Source organism: Nannobrachium achirus (genome assembly GCF_963921795.1).
Source record: "Nannobrachium achirus genome assembly, chromosome: 5".
NCBI lineage: Eukaryota > Metazoa > Chordata > Actinopteri > Myctophiformes > Myctophidae > Nannobrachium > Nannobrachium achirus.
The window spans coordinates 70,806,510-70,825,415 of NC_137814.1; the positions used below are offsets into that span (position 1 = coordinate 70,806,510).

An 18,906-nucleotide genomic window follows, 5' to 3' on the forward strand; every position below is an offset into this window, starting at 1 on the left:
AAGACAAATATGGATAAATTCTCCTTCTACCCAGGTGTGGAATTCCTTGACTACCTCAATTAAAACATGTAGCTCGCTGGCATCCTTCAAAACTGCCCTGAAAACTCACCTTTCAGGAGGCCAGAGAAGGAGGTAGTTATCACTTCTCCCATAGACAGGTGAAAACTCACCTTTCAGGAGGCCAGAGAAGGAGGTAGTTATCACTTCTCCCATAGACAGGCAAGAAGTGAGCACCCCTACCCCTTGTTTCCCCTATCCTGCACATAGTGTTTTTTGTAACTGCGATATTATTGAATGATTTTTTTTCTTGCTATTTATTATGTTCATGAATAATAATAATGTCCAATGTAAAAAAGACAGTAAATAGTCTTATTTGGGATGTTCCTTTTAGGCAGGGTGTTTAACTGTACTTGTACTGTACTACATTTCTATTGTATTGACTATACTTGTACTGTTCTCCATTTTTGTCTAATAAAATAACCCATGCCCTCCATGGACCCATGCTAGCCCAGAGCTTCACAGGGCACTTCAGGGGCTCCCGAGACAACCCTTCACCATGGGAAGCAAGACATTTTTTCACCCCCCTTTGACCTCCTCCTACAGGGAAGCCCGGATCTGGGTCACTGCACCAATGTAACAGAGTTGATCCAAACCTCCCCACCGGGCTTCGAACCCGGGCCTCCCATGTGAAAGTTCAATATCGTAACCATCACTTCCAAAGGGATATCCTTTGGAACGAGGGAGATACTAGACTTTTGAGGCCTCAAGGCTGGGGCTGTGACTCTCTCTGCCACACCAAGGACAAGGCAGCGTCCTGAAGCAGAGTGAAACATTGCATAAAACATGAAAAAGAAGAAGACATTAGAATAACATTAGGATCACATGAGGACATAAAGCCTAGCAAATCATCTGTCAGGAGGAAACCTCATATGTCCACAACTGGTACTTTTCAGGATTTTATTTAAAAGAAACAGCAGAAGTAGCCGATCTACAAGTTCAAAAACACGTCGAGTCGCTCCACGCTTTGAGCTTGTAGATCTGCTGCTTTTGATGCTGTTGTGTGACTCTGTACAATGATCAAGTAAATGACATTAATATGAAAAACACAAACAGTTAACATATGGAGATAAGAGGTTTCTGCCAGACAGCATGGATATCCTTTAAATCACTTCTGAAAACGTCTATGTTCAGAAAAAGCTTCTTTTAAATCACCTGTCCATGTTAGGCCTACAAAACCTCCCTTTCTCTTATATAGACTAATCTCCCTGCTTTCATGGTGAATTCTGTGACGTTTTATGTTGATGTTTTATTACATTTTTGTCTTGTCATGTTGTATCAGCATGTTTTTGTGTGATTTGATCAAAGTGTTATTTGGTGTTCTTATTCAAAGTTAACCATTAGTCATTGATCCGTTGTTCGGGAAGGCTATGGAGGGGGCGTATCAGGACACAGTGTCCTCTTCTCTGGGCCTAATGTTAACAGAAAATAGCAGATCTACAAGCTCACAACAAGCTCTATACTAGTATAGAGCCCTGAGGGACTTTTCAACTAACTATGGTGGTGTAGGTTTAAGTCAGAGGTCTTCAAGATATTTCAATGACCCTTGATGTACAAGTACTGGGCACTTGATGCTGAGTGCCAAGCAGGAGGCACTGGCTCCCATTTTTCATAATCTTTGGTACGACCCGGCCGGGGATCGAACCCCGACCTCCCAGTCTCAGGGCAGAATTTAGACCTACGTTAGAATTCCGCTTTTAATCCTTCTCACCGGGCAGAAGAGCACCCATCGACTGCAACACAGCGGTGGGCATGGAGCTGTCAGCTATGCCCTCATGGACCCAGTGCTAGTGGTGGGCATGGGGCTGTCTGCTATGCCCCCCATGGACCCATGCTAGCCCAGAGCTTCACAGGGCACTTCAGGGGCTCCTGAGACAAAAACCCTTCACCATGGGAAGCAAGACATTTTTTCACCCCCCCTTTGACCTCCTCCTACAGGGAAGCCCAGATCCGGGTCACGGCACCAATGTAACGGAGGTGATCCGAACCTCCCCACCCGGGCTTCGTACCCGGGACTCCCATGTGAAAGTCCAATATCTTAACCCCCACTCCAAAGGGATATCCCTATGGAACGAGGTAGATACTAGACTTTTGAGGCGTCAAGGCTGGGGCTGTGACTCTCTCTGCCACACCAAGGACAAGGCAGCGTCCTGAAGCAGAGTGAAACATTGCATAAAACATGAAAAAGAAGAAGACATTAGAATAACATTAGGATCACATGAGGACATAAAGCCTAGCAAATCATCTGTCAGGTGGAAACCTCATATGTCCACAACTGTTACTTTTCAGGATTCTATTTAAAAGAAACAACAGAAGTAGCAGATCAAAAACACGTTGAGAGGTCTTCAAGATCTTTGAAGCTACATGACATGATGCAAGTATGTCACAGGGACCCCCAATCCAACCCTTGATGCTGAGTGCCAAGCAGGAGGCACTGGCTCCCATTTTTCATAATCTTTGGTACGACCCGGCCGGGGATCGAACCCCGACCTCCCAGTCTCAGGGCAGAATTTAGACATAGTTTTTTACTTTACTTGAGTATTTCCAGTTTTCAGCGCTAGCGTAGCGGGCCCCGGCCCCCCTCCCCTCTTTCACGCCCGGCGGCTTGCGCAAATTTTAGGTGCCCAGCACCGAAACCTTCCCCCTCCCACACAGTGGTGTACAACCTCCTTGCTCTGCTGCTTAGCCTCAGGTTGGTGGGAGGAACCAGTCACCCTCTGCATCTAGCTGTATCTCCCAGTGGGAGCTACACTAGAACGCTGCTCTTAATCCTTCTCACCGGGCAGAAGAGCACCCATCGACTGCGACACAGCGGTGGGCAAGGGGCTGTCTGCTATGCCCCCCATGGACCCAGTGCTAGAGGTGGGCATGGGGCTGTCTGCTATGCCCCCCATGGACCCAGTGCTAGTGGTAGGCATGGGGCTGTCTGCTATGCCCCTCATGGACCCAGTGCTAGTGGTGGGCATGGAGCTGTCTGCTATGCCCCCATGGACCCATGCTAGCCCAGAGCTTCACAGGGCACTTCAGGGGCTCCTGAGACAAAAACCCTTCACCATGGGAAGCAAGACATTTTTTCACCCCCCTTTGACCGCCTCTTACAGGGAAGCCTGGATCCGGGTCACGGCACCAATGTAACGGAGGTGATCCGAATCTCCCCACCCGGGCTTCGAACCCGGGCCTCCCATGTGAAAGTCCAATATCTTAACCACCACCTCAAAGGGATATCCCCATGGAACGAGGTACTGTAGATACTAGACTTTTGAGGCCTCAAGGCTGGGGCTGTGACTCTCTCTGCCACACCAAGGACAAGGCAGCGTCCTGAAGCAGAGTGAAACATTGCATAAAACATGAGAAAGAAGAAGACATTAGAATAACATTAGGATCACATGAGGACATAAAGCCTAGCAAATCATCTGTCAGGTGGAAACCTCATATGTCCACAACTGTTACTTTTCAGGATTCTATTTAAAAGAAACAGCAGAAGTAGCAGATCTACAAGTTCAAAAACACATCGATTACTCCACGGTTTGAGCTTGTAGATCTGCTACTTTTGATGCTGTTGTGTGACTCTGTACAATGATCACGTAAATGACATTAATATGAAAAACACAAACAGTTAACATATGGAGATAAGAGGTTTCTGCCAGACAGCATGGATATCCTTTAAATCACTTCTGAAAATGTCATATGTTCAGAAAAAGCTTCTTCTAAAGCAGGGGTTTTCAAAGTGGGTGACGGGGCACCCTGGGGTGCCGCGAATCGCGATGGCACACAACGCCTCGCATCGCGAGGCGTTGTGTGCTTGTAGATCGGCTATTTTCACTATTTTAAATTGTTTTTAAAATAATAACACAAGAAGAGAAGGTTATGGACATACAAGGTTTCCACCCGACAACGACCATTTAATATAGGGCTGCCTCGGATGAAAAAAAATATTCATGGGGTGCCCTGAGACAAAACAGTTCTAAATCACCTGTCCATGTTAGGCCTACAAAACCTCCCTTTCTCTTATGACATCACTATTTAGATATTTCACGTCTTTATGTAATATTTATATCAGCATGTTTTTGTGATTTGATCAAAGTAAGATTTGTTTTTTCTCATTCAAAGTCAACCATTAACTATTGATCCGTTGCTGTGTAACTGTGTGTGTGTGTGTGTGTGTGTGTGTGTGTGTGTGTGTGTGTGTGTGTGTGTGTGTGTGTGTGTGTGTGTGTGTGTGTGTGTGTGTTAAGGCTATGGAGGGGTCGTATCAGCACACAGTGTCCTCTTGTCTGGGTCTAACGTTAAGATCGTTCAGGTCAATGACCCCTTAGCTGAGAGAGAGATGAAGCAGGGACCCCCACTACATATTGTATAGATGAGAGATGAAGCAGGGACCCCCACTACATATTGTATAGATGAGAGATGAAGCAGGGACCCCCACTACATATTGTATAGAAGAGAGATGAAGCAGGGAACCCCACTACATATTGTATAGATGAGAGATGAAGCAGGGATCCCCAATATATATTGTATAGATGAGAGATGAAGCAGGGACCCCCACTACATATTGTATAGATGAGAGATGAAGCAGGGACCCCCACTACAAACTGTTCGTTTTCAAGATTATCTTTCAAAAAATCACACCCAGAGTGAAGTGAGCAGTGTCTTTTATGAGTTAATTTCATTAAATGTCCAGTGAAACCTGGCCAATGCCCTGATTTGTGGGACGGACATACGGATGGATGGACTTACATACACACAAAGCCAGATGTAGGAGCGGTTAGCACCGCTCAACTATATCAAAAGTTGCAGATCTACAAGTTCAAAAACATGTTGAGTCGTTCCACGCTTTGAGCTTGTAGATCTGCTACTTTTGATGCTGTTATGAAAAACACAAACAGTTAACATATGGAGATAAGAGGTTTCTGCCAGACAACATGGATATCCTTTAAATCACTTCTGAAAACGTCTATGTTCAGAAAAAGCTTCTTTTAAATCACCTGTCCATGTTAGGCCTACAAAACCTCCCTTTCTCTTATATAGTCTAATCTCACTGCTTTCATGGTGAATTCTGTGACAACGTTTTATGTTGATATTTTATTACATTTTTGTCTTGTCATGTTGTATCAGCATGTTTTTGTGTGATTTGATCAAAGTGTTATTTGGTGTTCTTGTTCAAAGTTAACCATTAGTTATTGATCCGTTGTTCGGGAAGGCTATGGAGAGGGCGTATCAGGACACAGTGTCATGAAGGTGTATATATATCTGTGTATCTTCACACAGAGCAGACAGTGGAGCTATCGTCACACAGAGCAGACAGTGAAGGTATCTTCAGGATGAAGAATATTCTGTGGATGATTCTGGCCTCTTCGCTCCTTCATGGTGAGTAGATCTAATCCTCCTCCTGATACCATGTGACTGGATGATGTCATCACCATGATACCATGTGACACTGGATGATGTCATCACCATGATACCATGTGACACTGTATGATGTCATCACCATGATACCATGTGACACAGGATGATGTCGTGCAGAGCAGTGGATCGCTCCAGTATATTTTATTCAGGGAGTCTCAGAATACGTTGATAATGTAGATCGTCTATTTTTGGTGATTGCCTAAGCCGACGTCAGCAAGGGGGGAAGACGACAGCCAGCCCCATGGCCTCCCCTAAGTAACAAGAAATCTTGTGAAATACAATGTTGTCAACCAATCATCAAGGACGATGATACACAAAAGAAGAAGAAGATTGTTCCCCCCAGAATGGGGATGCTGGGGTTTAAGTGGTTAAACGACAAGTATAACAGTAATGTTCAATTTGTCCTTATGGAAACTGATATTCTCTGAAGTTCTCCTCATGACTCAAACTGTATCTTAGGGGGAAAGATTTACATATTGTCACGGATGAAGAGCTGAAGAACCCGGAAGCAGAGCCACAACAAGCAGAGTAGACTTTTAAAGTATTTAATGACGGAACATATCAAACCTTACAGGCAAGTAGTAAACCATGGCGTTACAACAGGAGCAAGCAAGGATAGCAGGAACATCATGACAGCAAGGTTATGAACTGACAATGAGTCCAGTTTTATAGGAGGCAGGTTGATTGGAGAAGTGTTCACAGGTGTGTAATTGGCATGGCAATGCAGGGCTGCTGGCCATTGGGAAAAGCGGGACAACTCCCAAATGGCCGGTTCATTCCCGAGCCCTGCTTCATCATACAAGGCCTTTGCACAAATTCGTGAAAACAGCAGATCTACAAGCACACAACGCCTCGCGGTGCAAGGCGTTGTGTGCTTGTAGATCGGCTTAAATCATTTTTAAAATGATAAATACAAAACAAACAGTTTTGGACATACAAGGTTTCCACAACGAAATATAACTCATGTACAGTAATTGGCCCACTGGCTTGTCACTTGTCATGATCTGAAATGGCAAATCTGCGCAATGAGGGCCTCTACAACTCTTTTTCCCGGGCTGAATCATAGGCCCAGCACTGGGAGTGGGAACAGGTGAGTAACTAGGACTGTGAGAGGGAATGGAATGTGGGAGTGGCCGAAGTGGGTACATGGTCTGTGGAGAGGCAGACCGTGACACATATTCGTGTACCGTTAATATGACATTAGGGGGGAAATCTTGTTATTCCTACGTCTCATCATTTCAACTAAGGGAGTCGACAGGTTAGCTAATCACCCGCGTCACGGTTACTGAGGTTAGGGTTAGGTATAGGTTTAGGTTTAGGCATAGAGGATAACATTTACCCACGTCGACAGCTTAGCATTTCACCAGGTTAAAATTCAAAGGATGAACCGTCAAACAGATGCTATGTCGCCAAAAGACATGCTCTGATGCATTTATGTGATTGTACAATGATCAAGTAAATAACAATAATATGAAAATTCAAACCTCGGTTCGAAGTGAAGCGGTGAACTTTTATTCTATGTGTTCTAGAGCTATGAACTCTGTGATCTATACATTCTTCCAATTCTGAATGAATGAATGATTTTATCTGGAGGGCCGAATTGTCATGTGAAGCTTGACCAATCCTCAAAGTATGGTCTCATTGGACATTTTTAATCATCCAATCATCAGACCGGGACGGACGTTACACACATATTGTGGACGTACGGGACAGATAAAACCTTTCACACCCGGCAGCTCGCATAACCGACCCCTGTGTGGCACGACCGGGGGTCAGTCGTGCCACACAGCGGTGTACAACCGTGTGCGCCTCCACGACACACCTCCCCGCTCTGCTGCTCAGCCTCAGGTTGGTGGGAGGAACCAGTCACCCTCTGCATCTAGCTGTATCTCCCAGGGGGAGCTACACTAGAACACCACTCTTAATCCTTCTCACCGGGCAGAAGAGCACCCATCGACCGCGACACAGCAATGGGCATGGGGCTGTCTGATATGCCCCCCATGGACCCAGTGCTAGTGGTGGGCATGGGGCAGTCTGCTAAATAGCTCTATATTGTGACAGTAATCATTGCTATAGAGTGTTTGTTCAGTAACAGTGTTAAATAGCTCTATATTGTGACAGTAATCATTGCTATAGAGTGTTTGTTCAGTAACAGTGTTAAATAGCTCTATAGTGTGACAGTAATCATTGCTATAGAGTGTGTGTTCAATAACAGTGTTAAATAGCTCTATAGTGTGACAGTAATCATTGCTATAGAGTGTTTGTTCAATAACAGTGTTAAATAGCTCTATAGTGTGACAGTAATCATTGCTGGATAGGGATGAGCAGGCAACTCCTGAGTACAGCGAGTTACAGTAGTCGAGTCTCGATGAGATAAGGGCATGTGTGACTTTTTCCATATCAGACCGGGTGAGGAATGGTTTTATTTTGGCGAGCTGCCTGAGTTGGAAAAAGGCGCCTTTTACCACAGCGTTTATCTGTCTGTCGAACTTTAGAGATGAGTCCAGTATTACACCAAGGTCTTTTACATGGGGTTTGAAAATAAGTGATCCAAGGGTAGCGGGAATGTTGATGGTTTTATGTGGGGGGCCAAAAAGGATGACTTCGGTTTTATTGTCGTTGAGCATGAGGACATTGTTTGACATCCAGGTTTTGATGTCAGAGAGGCAGTCTAGCAGGGGCTGTGTAGAGTGGTTATTGTCTTGGTTGAGCGGGAGATACAATTGGGTGTCGTCGGCGTAGAGATGGAAGGAGATGGCATGTTTTTTAATAATGGAACCTAGTGGGAGCATGTAAAGGGAGAAAAGTAATGGCCCGAGGATCGACCCCTGCGGGACACCACAGGAGAGGGGGGCGATGGAGGATGACGAGCTCCCTATGTTGACCTGGAAGGTCCTATCAGAAAGGTTGTGATAGTAATCATTGCTATAGAGTGTTTGTTCAGTAATAATGCTAAATAGCTCTATATTGTGACAGTAATCATTGCTATAGAGTGTTTGTTCAGTAACAGTGTTAAATAGCTCTATATTGTGACAGTAATCATTTCTATAGAGTGTTTGTTCAGTAACAGTGTTAAATAGCTCTATATTGTGACAGTAATCATTGCTATAGAGTGTTTGTTCAGTAACAGTGTTAAATAGCTCTATATTGTTACAGTAATCATTGCTATAGAGTGTTTGTTCAGTAACAGTGTTAAATAGCTCTATATTGTGACAGTAATCATTGCTATAGAGTGTTTGTTCAATAACAGTGTTAAATAGCTCTATAGTGTGACAGTAATCATTGCTATAGAGTGTTTGTTCAGTAACAGTGTTAAATAGCTCTATATTGTGACAGTAATCATTGCTATAGAGTGTTTGTTCAGTAACAGTGTTAAATAGCTCTATATTGTGACAGTAATCATTGCTATAGAGTGTTTGTTCAGTAACAGTGTTAAATAGCTCTATATTGTGACGGTAATCATTGCTCTAGAGTGTTTGTTCAGTAACAGTGTTAAATAGCTCTATATTGTGACGGTAATCATTGCTATAGAGTGTTTGTTCAGTAACAGTGTTAAATAGCTCTATATTATGACGGTAATCATTGCTATAGAGTGTTTGTTCAGTAACAGTGTTAAATAGCTCTATATTGTGACGGTAATCATTGCTATATAGAGTGTTTGTTCAGTAACAGTGTTAAATAGCTCTATATTGTGACGGTAATCATTGCTATAGAGTGTTTGTTCAGTAACAGTGTTAAATAGCTCTATATTGTGACGGTAATCATTGCTATATAGAGTGTTTGTTCAGTAACAGTGTTAAATAGCTCTATATTGTGACAGTAATCATTGCTATAGAGTGTTTGTTCAGTAACAGTGTTAAATAGCTCTATATAATAATAGACCACAAGCAGTTAAAGTAGGTTCATCATTTTCATCAACAGTCATTACCAACACAGGAGCCCCGCAGGGCTGCGTCCTCAGCCCCTTCCTCTACACACTATACACAAATGACTGCACCAGCCCCTTCCCCACCAATATCACCTACTTTAAATACTCTGATGATACTGCTATTCTCGGACTGCTTCATGACAATAACTCTATTACGGACTACCAGAACACCATCTCTCATTTTACACAGTGGTGCACTGACAACTATCTAGAGTTGAACGTGGACAAAACAAAAGAGCTGGTTTTTCAAGAAACCCACACTGGACTTAACCCACTCACTATTCATGGTAAAGCAGTCGAACAGGTTGATAGCTTCACATATCTTGGACTCACTTTGGACAATGAACTGAGGTTTGATCAACACATTACATCTATCCATAAACGTTTTCAGCAAAGACTTCATGTAATCCGTAAGCTAAGATCACTATCCGTTGCCCCCCATCTTCTGTTATTACTGTACAAAAGCATTATACAACCTGTTCTGTTGTACTGCTCTGCATGTTTCTTCACCATACTGTCCATGCCTAACAGAAACAAACTTTACAGTATTACCCGTATTGCTTCCAAGATCATTGGACTTCCCATACCCACACTGTCTGATATGAACGATAAGGCCATTACACGCTTAGCACTCTCAATAACAAGTGACACTGACCATCCTCTGCATCGCCACTTTGACCTTATGCCATCTGGGCGAAGATACAGAACCTTGGCGTGGCAAAAAGTTCGGTTTAAAAGGAGTTTTGTCCCCTCAGCCATTGCTGCACTTAACACTCTGCTGAACAATCGCCCCCGTCGCTAAGAGGGTCTTTTTCTGTGTATAGTGGGGTACTGATGACTTGTCTGTGTGATATGTTGTGTTGTCTTTTTGGCTATGTGTTACATGTTGTTTCTTGTTTGAACAGACTGTGAAGACAAATTTCCCTCCGGGGACAATAAATATTATTATTATTATTGTGACAGTAATCATTGCTATAGAGTGTTTGTTCAGTAACAGTGTTAAATAGCTCGATATTGTGACAGTAATCATTGCTATAGAGTGTTTGTTCAGTAACAGTGTTAAATAGCTCGATATTGTGACAGTAATCATTGCTATAGAGTGTTTGTTCAGTAACAGTGATTAAATAGCTCGATATTGTGACAGTAATCATTGCTATAGAGTGTTTGTTCAGTAACAGTGTTAAATAGCTCGATATTGTGACAGTAATCATTGCTATAGAGTGTTTGTTCAGTAACAGTGATTAAATAGCTCGATATTGTGACAGTAATCATTGCTATAGAGTGTTTGTTCAGTAACAGTGTTAAATAGCTCTATATTGTGACAGTAATCATTGCTATAGAGTGTTTGTTCAGTAACAGTGATTAAATAGCTCGATATTGTGACAGTAATCATTGCTATAGAGTGTTTGTTCAGTAACAGTGTTAAATAGCTCTATATTGTGACAGTAATCATTGCTATAGAGTGTTTGTTCAGTAACAGTGTTAAATAGCTATATATTGTGACAGTAATCATTGCTATAGAGTGTTTGTTCAGTAACAGTGTTAAATAGCTCTATATTGTGACAGTAATCATTGCTATAGAGTGTTTGTTCAGTAACAGTGTTAAATAGCTCTATATTGTGACAGTAATCATTGCTATAGAGTGTTTGTTCAGTAACAGTGTTAAATAGCTCTATATTGTGACAGTAATCATTGCTATAGAGTGTTTGTTCAGTAACAGTGTTAAATAGCTCTATATTGTGACAGTAATCATTGCTATAGAGTGTTTGTTCAGTAACAGTGATTAAATAGCTCTATATTGTGACAGTAATCATTGCTATAGAGTGTTTGTTCAGTAACAGTGTTAAATAGCTCTATATTGTGACAGTAATCATTGCTATAGAGTGTTTGTTCAGTAACAGTGTTAAATAGCTCGATAGTGTGACAGTAATCATTGCTATAGAGTGTTTGTTCAGTAACAGTGATTAAATAGCTCTATATTGTGACAGTAATCATTGCTATAGAGTGTTTGTTCAGTAACAGTGATTAAATAGCTCTATATTGTGACAGTAATCATTGCTATAGAGTGTTTGTTCAGTAACAGTGATTAAATAGCTCTATATTGTGACAGTAATCATTGCTATAGAGTGTTTGTTCAGTAACAGTGTTAAATAGCTCTATATTGTGACAGTAATCATTGCTATAGAGTGTTTGTTCAGTAACAGTGTTAAATAGCTCGATATTGTGACAGTAATCATTGCATTTAACCACTCAAACCTCAATACTTAGTAAACTTGACCTTTCACCCATGTACTTGGTCTGCTCTCTTTTCCCTCTACACCAAACCTCCTTGCTGAAAATAGCTGATCTACATGCTCGTAGTGAGAGTTGTGAGCTTTTAGATCGGTTGTTGCTTTAAATCGAAGGTTGCTTCGTAAGCTTATAGATCTGTTATTTTCATTATCTTCAACGTTTGAAATGCATGGGACATTCTGCATTATGACTACCTTTGCTTGGTTTACTTTTACTCAAGTACATTTAGAATTTCAGACTTTTACTTTTAACAGAGTATTTTATTACAGTATTGATACTAAGAATTGTGGCTACTTTGCCCACCACTGGTTGACACTAAGGTCTCAGAGGTACTTGCCCATTGGGAGAGTACAGGTCATGTTCTACTTGCCCAAAGGTCATGACCACTTGCCACAAAAGTTAATCATCTATCATAAAATGATAACAAAGGTAACGTATGTGTTTGTAGAATGTTAAAACCAATAGATAAGTGCAGAGAGGCCACGGTCACACAGTTCTGTGACAAAACCTGAATGAGTGAAACCGCTAGCAGGGCCACCCATTGGGAGAGGCGAAACAGATGTTTGCCTGGGGCGCCATGTCTCCAAGGGCGCCGTGCCACTATATCGCCCCTATGAAATATAATACCAGTAATTGCCGCCAGACGGGCGTTAATCAGACTCATTCATACTGATGTTCTCCTGTGAAATGGTGCCCCCCTAAGGTAGTATTTTTCTATGAGACACACCATGGCATGTGACAGCGTGTAAACAAAGCATGCAACCTAACTGACTGCCAGCCAGTGCCAGTGGAGAAACGCAGTTCCATGTTGCTTGGGAAGTCCACTTCCATGACAAATGATTGTATTAAGTCCCTGTACATTTTTAAATGTTGGCTATTTTAAAATAGCCGATGTACAAGCTCACATCTGTGCTCACCCACATTGTGCCAGGCCTATACTGTAGCTAGTTGGTACATCCTGATCATTGTCTTCATGAATGATCAATAATATTTAATGAAGACAGAATTAACTGCCTGTCAGGACAACCTGGAAGCAAACTGCACTCCACAAATGGACCAAGTGTCCTTAATAAAGTTTGATTGATCGATTGAAACGGTTTTGTCAACCATTGCTGCTAATTAAATATAGCTGTACTGTATACTATTGTTGTCTGTTTTTTTTCTTTCCTTTTCTTTTCTTTTTTTAAAATGTATTTTAATTAACACTTCAGCTGCCTTTGACAGTAATCACCATCATTTAAAGGGTTAATATCATGGTCAATAGAAAGACAGATTGTGTCTTAGAAATGTATAAAACCTGGGCAAAATAATGTATTGGGTGGCTCTGAACTCTGAGGCTGTCTATAAAAAGACTCAGAGTAGGCTCTTCTTCCTGAGGAGGCTCCGGTCCTTTGATGTGTGCAGTAGAATGCTGCACATGTTCTACCAGTCAGCTGTGGCAAGTGTCATGCTCTACGCTGCAGTCTGCTGGGGAGGCAGCCTGATGGACAAGGACGCTAAGCGGCTGAACAAGCTGGTGAAGAAGGCTGGCTCCGTTCTGGGGGAGAGGCCGGACTCACTGGAATTGGTTGTGGAGAGGTGCACAAATAACAAGAGCAGGGCCATAATGAGCAATGCTAGCCATCCTCTCCACAACATCCTAAAAGGCCAGAAAAGCAGTCGTAAGGACATGTTCCGTTCGTGGCCCTGCAACAATAATCGTTTTAAGAACACTTTTATTCCCTCGGCCATTAGACTTTTTAATTTGATGGCCAGCCGCTAGACCTGGACTACTAATTAGTTTTTTAGGCCTATGCAATGGACTATTTATTATTATCCCCATGGTTACCTTTTTAAATGCTTTTTAATGTTGTTATGTGTATTCACTCTCTGTTTTTAACCTGTGTCCAATTCCTCTTTTTGTGTTGTGTTTTTAACTAATATGCCTGTATGTAGCTATGGGATATCTGAATTTCCCCTTGGGGATCAATAAAGTATCTATCTATCTATCTATCTATTCTTGGCCAGAAGACGGAGGGCTGCTGCGCCTCTGTGCTGTGGCTCCCTATATCTATACAATAAACCTGGAATCGAACCATCTTTGCCTGTCTGCATTCCTGCCTGCCTGCCTGTCTCTCTTCTTAATATCTTCTCTCCAAGCAACGAAGTTGAGTAAATAGTCGAACCCATAGACTTTAAGATACTTCAAGGCCCATAAAGAGACTTCATTTACTAAAAAAAAAATTGTTTTCATCCCAAGGCTGGCATGTTTACAGTACAAACAGCACTCGGCTGGGCGCACACTGTCATGTGACTAGATGACGTAAACGTTGAAGTCAAGTGATAATCCATCTGCGCAAAAACAACCCCGCCCGGCCCTTCAAAATAATAGCAGTGGCCTACAGAGGAAACAACAAGGCACCAAGGCACCAGATGGGGCAGATGTACAAGCTCACAGTGCAGCACAAAGTGGCACACTGTGAGCTTGTACATCTGCTATTTTCAAACAGCCAAAGCTAGAAGCTAAAATGACACTGATGCTTTCCTGGTTTTAAGGGGTTAATAAATGCCATACTTATTCATACAAGAGAGTCTCACACAAGTGATTAAAATAGCTGATCTACAAGCTCACAATGTGTTGTATCGTGACGTGTTTTGAGCTTGTAGATTGGCTATTTTTACTTTTTTAAATATTTTGTTTGTTTTTTCTTTTTTAATAATAAAAACTCTTAAAGTAGGATTTTACATTTTCTGTTCTTATGTTGTTATGATTTATAATATTATAATTTATATCTGTAAAGTAATTAGTAACTTACGTTTCAAAATAAATAGAGTAAAAGTACAATATTTGCATCTGAAGTGTAGTGGAGTAGAAGTTAAAGTATTGGAAATAGGGAATACTCAAGTAAAGTACAAATACCTAACAATTGTACTTAAGTACAGTACTTAAGTAAATGTACTTAGTTACTTTACACCACTGCTTGAAACAGAGTATTTCTATATTGTGGTATTGATAGTTTTACTTGTAACAGAGTATTTATTGATACTTTTACTTGTAACAGAGTATTTATTGATACTTTTACTTGTAACAGAGTAGAGTACTTTTACTCCAGTACTTCTTCCACCACTGGTTTCACTCAGACTCATTAATGTGATCATGTTTCTCTTCAGCTCTCCAGGCTCTCCACACAACAGGTAAACAAACATCAATAAACACATCAATATTATACATTTTAACCTAGAAGTAATATAAAAGTAATATTACTTTATTTAACTGTTTATTCTATTGTCTGTGTACAGAGTCTGATGATGTCAGGTTGGTGGGAGGAGCCAGACGCTGTACTGGTAGACTGGAGGTGAAACACCAGAGAGAATGGAGAACAGTGGTTCCTTATGACTGGAACCAGAAGGATTCATCTGTAGTGTGCAGACAGCTGGGCTGTGGCTCTGTTGTTTCTACAGTAGAGAGAGATGGTTCTACAGATCAACCTACATGGTGGATTACATCTGAATGTGTTGGATCTGAATCTTCACTGAAGGAGTGTGGAGGTGGAATGGAGTCTAGTTATTACTCCTTCAGTCTGGAGCTGATCTGTTCAGGTAACAAACAATGACTTCAACAATGAAACTAATCTATACTGTCTGTCTGTCTGTCTGTCTGTCTGTCTGTCTGTCTGTCTGTCTGTCTGTCTGTCTGTGTGTGTGTGTGTGTGTGTGTGTGTGTGTGTGTGTGTGTGTGTGTGTGTGTGTGTGTGTGTGTGTGTGCGCGTGCGTGCGTAAGTGCGTGCGTGTCCAGAGGAAGTGGATAATGTTGCTCAGGAGAGGGAACCAAATTCAGAATGAACATATTTATCTAAGATCTTTGCTTCTGGGGGTCCCTGGAACAACATGTTTTGAGATGGTGGTCCCTGGAACAACATGTTTTGAGATGGGGGTCCCTGGAACAACATGTTTTGAGATGGGGGTCCCTGGAACAACATATATTGAGATGGGGGTCCGCAGCCAAATGCATATCATTTTGGGGGTCCTTGAAATGACAAACTATGAGAACCACTTATAAAGCAACATGAGTTTATTTGTAGAATCAGCCTATCAGTGGTTAAGGACCCCCAAAATGATATGCATTTGACCGCGGACCCCCATTTCAATATATGTTGTTCTAGGGACCCCCATCTCAAAACATGTTGTTCCAGGGACCCCCATCTCAAAACATGTTGTTCCACGGACCCCCATCTCAATATATGTTGTTCCAGGGACCCCATCTCACAATATGTTGTTCCAGGGACCCCCATCTCAAAACATGTTGTTCCAGGGACCCCCAGAAGCAAATATTAGCGTTAAAAATGTTCACTCTGAATTTGGGTCTTGTCCTAAAATAATGCTGGTCCAGGGGCCCTGGCGGGGGTTAATCCGTCCCTGACACCAAGGTCACAGTAATCCTGCTCTTCTCCTTCCCCACACATCACAACTTCTCCTCTGTTGTTTGTTCACTTGGACCACTTTGAACCTCTGCTGGAGAGGGTCACGTTTATGGTGTAGAATAAAGACACCCAACCCCAAATAAATGAAAATAAAGTAAAATAAAATTTGGTTTCAGTTTGCCTTTGCCTTGGTTCCATCAATAAACATTGTGAAAATAGACGATCTACAAGCTCAAAACGCCTCGCAACGCGAGGAGCTTGTAGATCAGGGGTCCTCAAATAGAAATCTTGAAGGTCCACAAATATTTTTTTGAACCAGGTCCGGGTCCGGAAAAACAAATATATTATATATATTATATATATATATATATATATATATATATATATATATATATATATATATATATATATATATATATATTTAGTAATGGTAATGGTCTGTTTCCAGATTCTTTATTAAAAGGGTCTTAGGTCCTTAAATTATGACTGTCATCTGGCCTGGGGATTCCTCCAAAAATCACTTGGGGACCTCACTTGACTGAAGTGCAACAACCCATTGAAGGGAGATTACAGAATGTTTAAATCAAAGTGGAGCAGACAGTCCCGACAAACTCTCTGGAGAGAAGATTACAATCCTACAAACGTATTCACGTTGATGTTGTTGTGCGTGAATGAAACCCACTGGTTGCGCTGTTGCAGGCTGCAGCTCCGAACGCTTACTACTGAGACGCTTCGCTTCCGTGGTCTTGAGTGTGCAAGGAAGATTTTGGGTCTGTGGAATGAACTCTAGTGACCCAGCTGGCATCAGCCAATCAGCTCGTCGTTGTCCCGGTCCCCCTCTCTCTCTCTCTCTCACACACACACACACTCACAGCGCATGCAATGAATGAAGTGAAACGAAGCGTGGAGATATTTTTCCTTTTTTTTTTCTTTCTTTACTATAATTCGTCCTGGGTCCGGTCGGCGGTGCCTCGCGGTCCGGACATGGACCGCGGTCCGCCTATTGAGGACCCTGTTGTAGATAGTGTTTTATTTTCACAATGTCTCATTATAATTTTTTCTGACAATTTGGCCAATATCTGTTTCCAATATATATTTTATTTTCAACAATTTCAGGGACCCCCTGCTCTATCCCAGCGGACCCCCCGTTGAATACCCCTGGTGTAGAATAAATCCCCCCCCCGCGCAACATGAGGCGTTGTCAGCTTGTAGATCGAGTATTTTCACAATGTTTGTCTCGTTGTAATTGTTTCTTACAATTCGGCCAATACGTTTATTCATTCGTTTTGATGCATTAATTGTCTTTAAAATAATTCGTTGTTTTTAATTTAATATAAAGGTCTAAAAGTCTCTCCTCTCTCTCTCTTCTCTCTCTCTCTCTCTCTTCTCTCTCTCTCTTCTCTCTCTCTCTCTCTCTCTCTCTCTCTCTCTCCAGAGTCAGTGAGGTTGGTGAATGGTCCTGGTTGGTGTTCAGGCAGAGTGGAGGTGAAGTCTGATCAGTCGTGGCTCTCAGTGTGTGAAGGTGACTTTGACCAGCAGGATGCAGAGGTGGCCTGTAGGGAGCTTGGCTGTGGGGCTCCTTCAGTCCTCCAGGGGGCGCTCTATGGAGAAGGGAAGGCTCCCATGTGGACCAAAGAGTTCCAGTGTGAAGGCAGTGAGTCTGTTCTCCTGGACTGTAGAACCTCAGACTCAACTAGAAACACCTGCTCACCTGACAAGACTGTTGGACTCACTTGCTCAGGTAAAAGACAAACTACACTTTATTGATTATTAGTTTACAGTCAAAGTAATATGACTTTTTGAACCACTTCAAACCTATATTTAGTTCACTGTATTCCCCAAGGCTGTATACCAGGCCCACTCCCGTTTTCACTCTAAAATAGCAGATCTACAAGCATTAGAGATGGAACTATGTGGCTTTAGGGGCAGCAGCCCCCCCTGGTGGTGGAGAGCAGTTTTAGTAATTATTTATATTGTAGGAACCATTGTAATACAGAGAAGAGATGCATTATATTAGCCTATTAATGATTGTTTATTGCTACTGCCCCTGTGTGTGTGTGTTGTGTGTGTGTGTGTGTGTGTGTGTGTGTGTGTGTGTGTGTGTGTGTGTGTGTGTGTGTGTGTGCGCGCGCGCGTGCGTGCGTGCAGCACTGCTAAATACCTCATTGCCAGGCCTTTTTTAAGCAAAAGAACCCCCCCCCCCCCCACACACACACACACACACACACACACACACACTTGTGTGTGCGTGTCTCCCACGTTCCGCCCACCCTTGGATTAGTACTTCCAGCGCACCACAAGCTTGTATTGTGAGGAGTTGTGAGCTTACAGATGGTCTATTTTAGCAGACAGTTAACCCTAGAATAGAGACAGGAGAGTTCTTAATGTTTATTCTATTGTCTGTGTACAGAGCCTGGTGATGTCAGGTTGGTGGGAGGAGCCAGCAACTGTACTGGTAGACTGGAGGTGAAACATCAGAGAGAATGGAGAACAGTGGATCCTTATTACTGGTCTTCTTCTTCAGATGAATCCTTCTGGAACCAGAAGCATTCATCTGTAGTGTGTAGACAGCTGGCTGTGGCTCTGTTGTTTCTACAGTGAGGAGACGTGGTTCTACAGATCAACCTACATGGTATATTCCATCTAAATGTGTTGGATCTGAATCTTCACTGAGGGAGTGTGGAATAATGGAGTCTATTAGTTCCCCCATCAGTCTGGATCTGATCTGTTCAGGTAACAAACAATGACTTCAACAATGACAGTAATCTATACTGTCTGTCTGTGTGTGTGTGTGTGTGTGTGTGTGTGTGTGTGTGTGTGTGT

At 42.3% G+C, this 18,906-nt stretch overlaps 1 protein-coding gene across 8 annotated transcripts in view; it reads left to right on the forward strand.

Annotated features, from left to right (window-relative positions):
• Positions 1-18,906, forward strand: part of LOC308285913 (antigen WC1.1-like) — a 684,166-nt gene that overhangs the window by 378,312 nt on the left and 286,948 nt on the right. For 5 of the 8 annotated variants that reach the window (XM_080726813.1, XM_080726814.1, XM_080726816.1 and 2 more), the window contains exons 8-10: positions 14,963-15,262; positions 17,519-17,824; positions 18,494-18,593. In XM_080726813.1, coding sequence (XP_080582939.1) covers positions 14,963-15,262; positions 17,519-17,824; positions 18,494-18,593 — 706 coding nt within the window. Of the gene's footprint in view, positions 1-5,330; positions 5,425-14,962; positions 15,263-17,518; positions 17,825-18,493; positions 18,594-18,906 lie in introns of those variants that run through there. The other 3 variants (XM_080726815.1, XM_080726818.1, XM_080726820.1) reach the window with 3 other exon arrangements.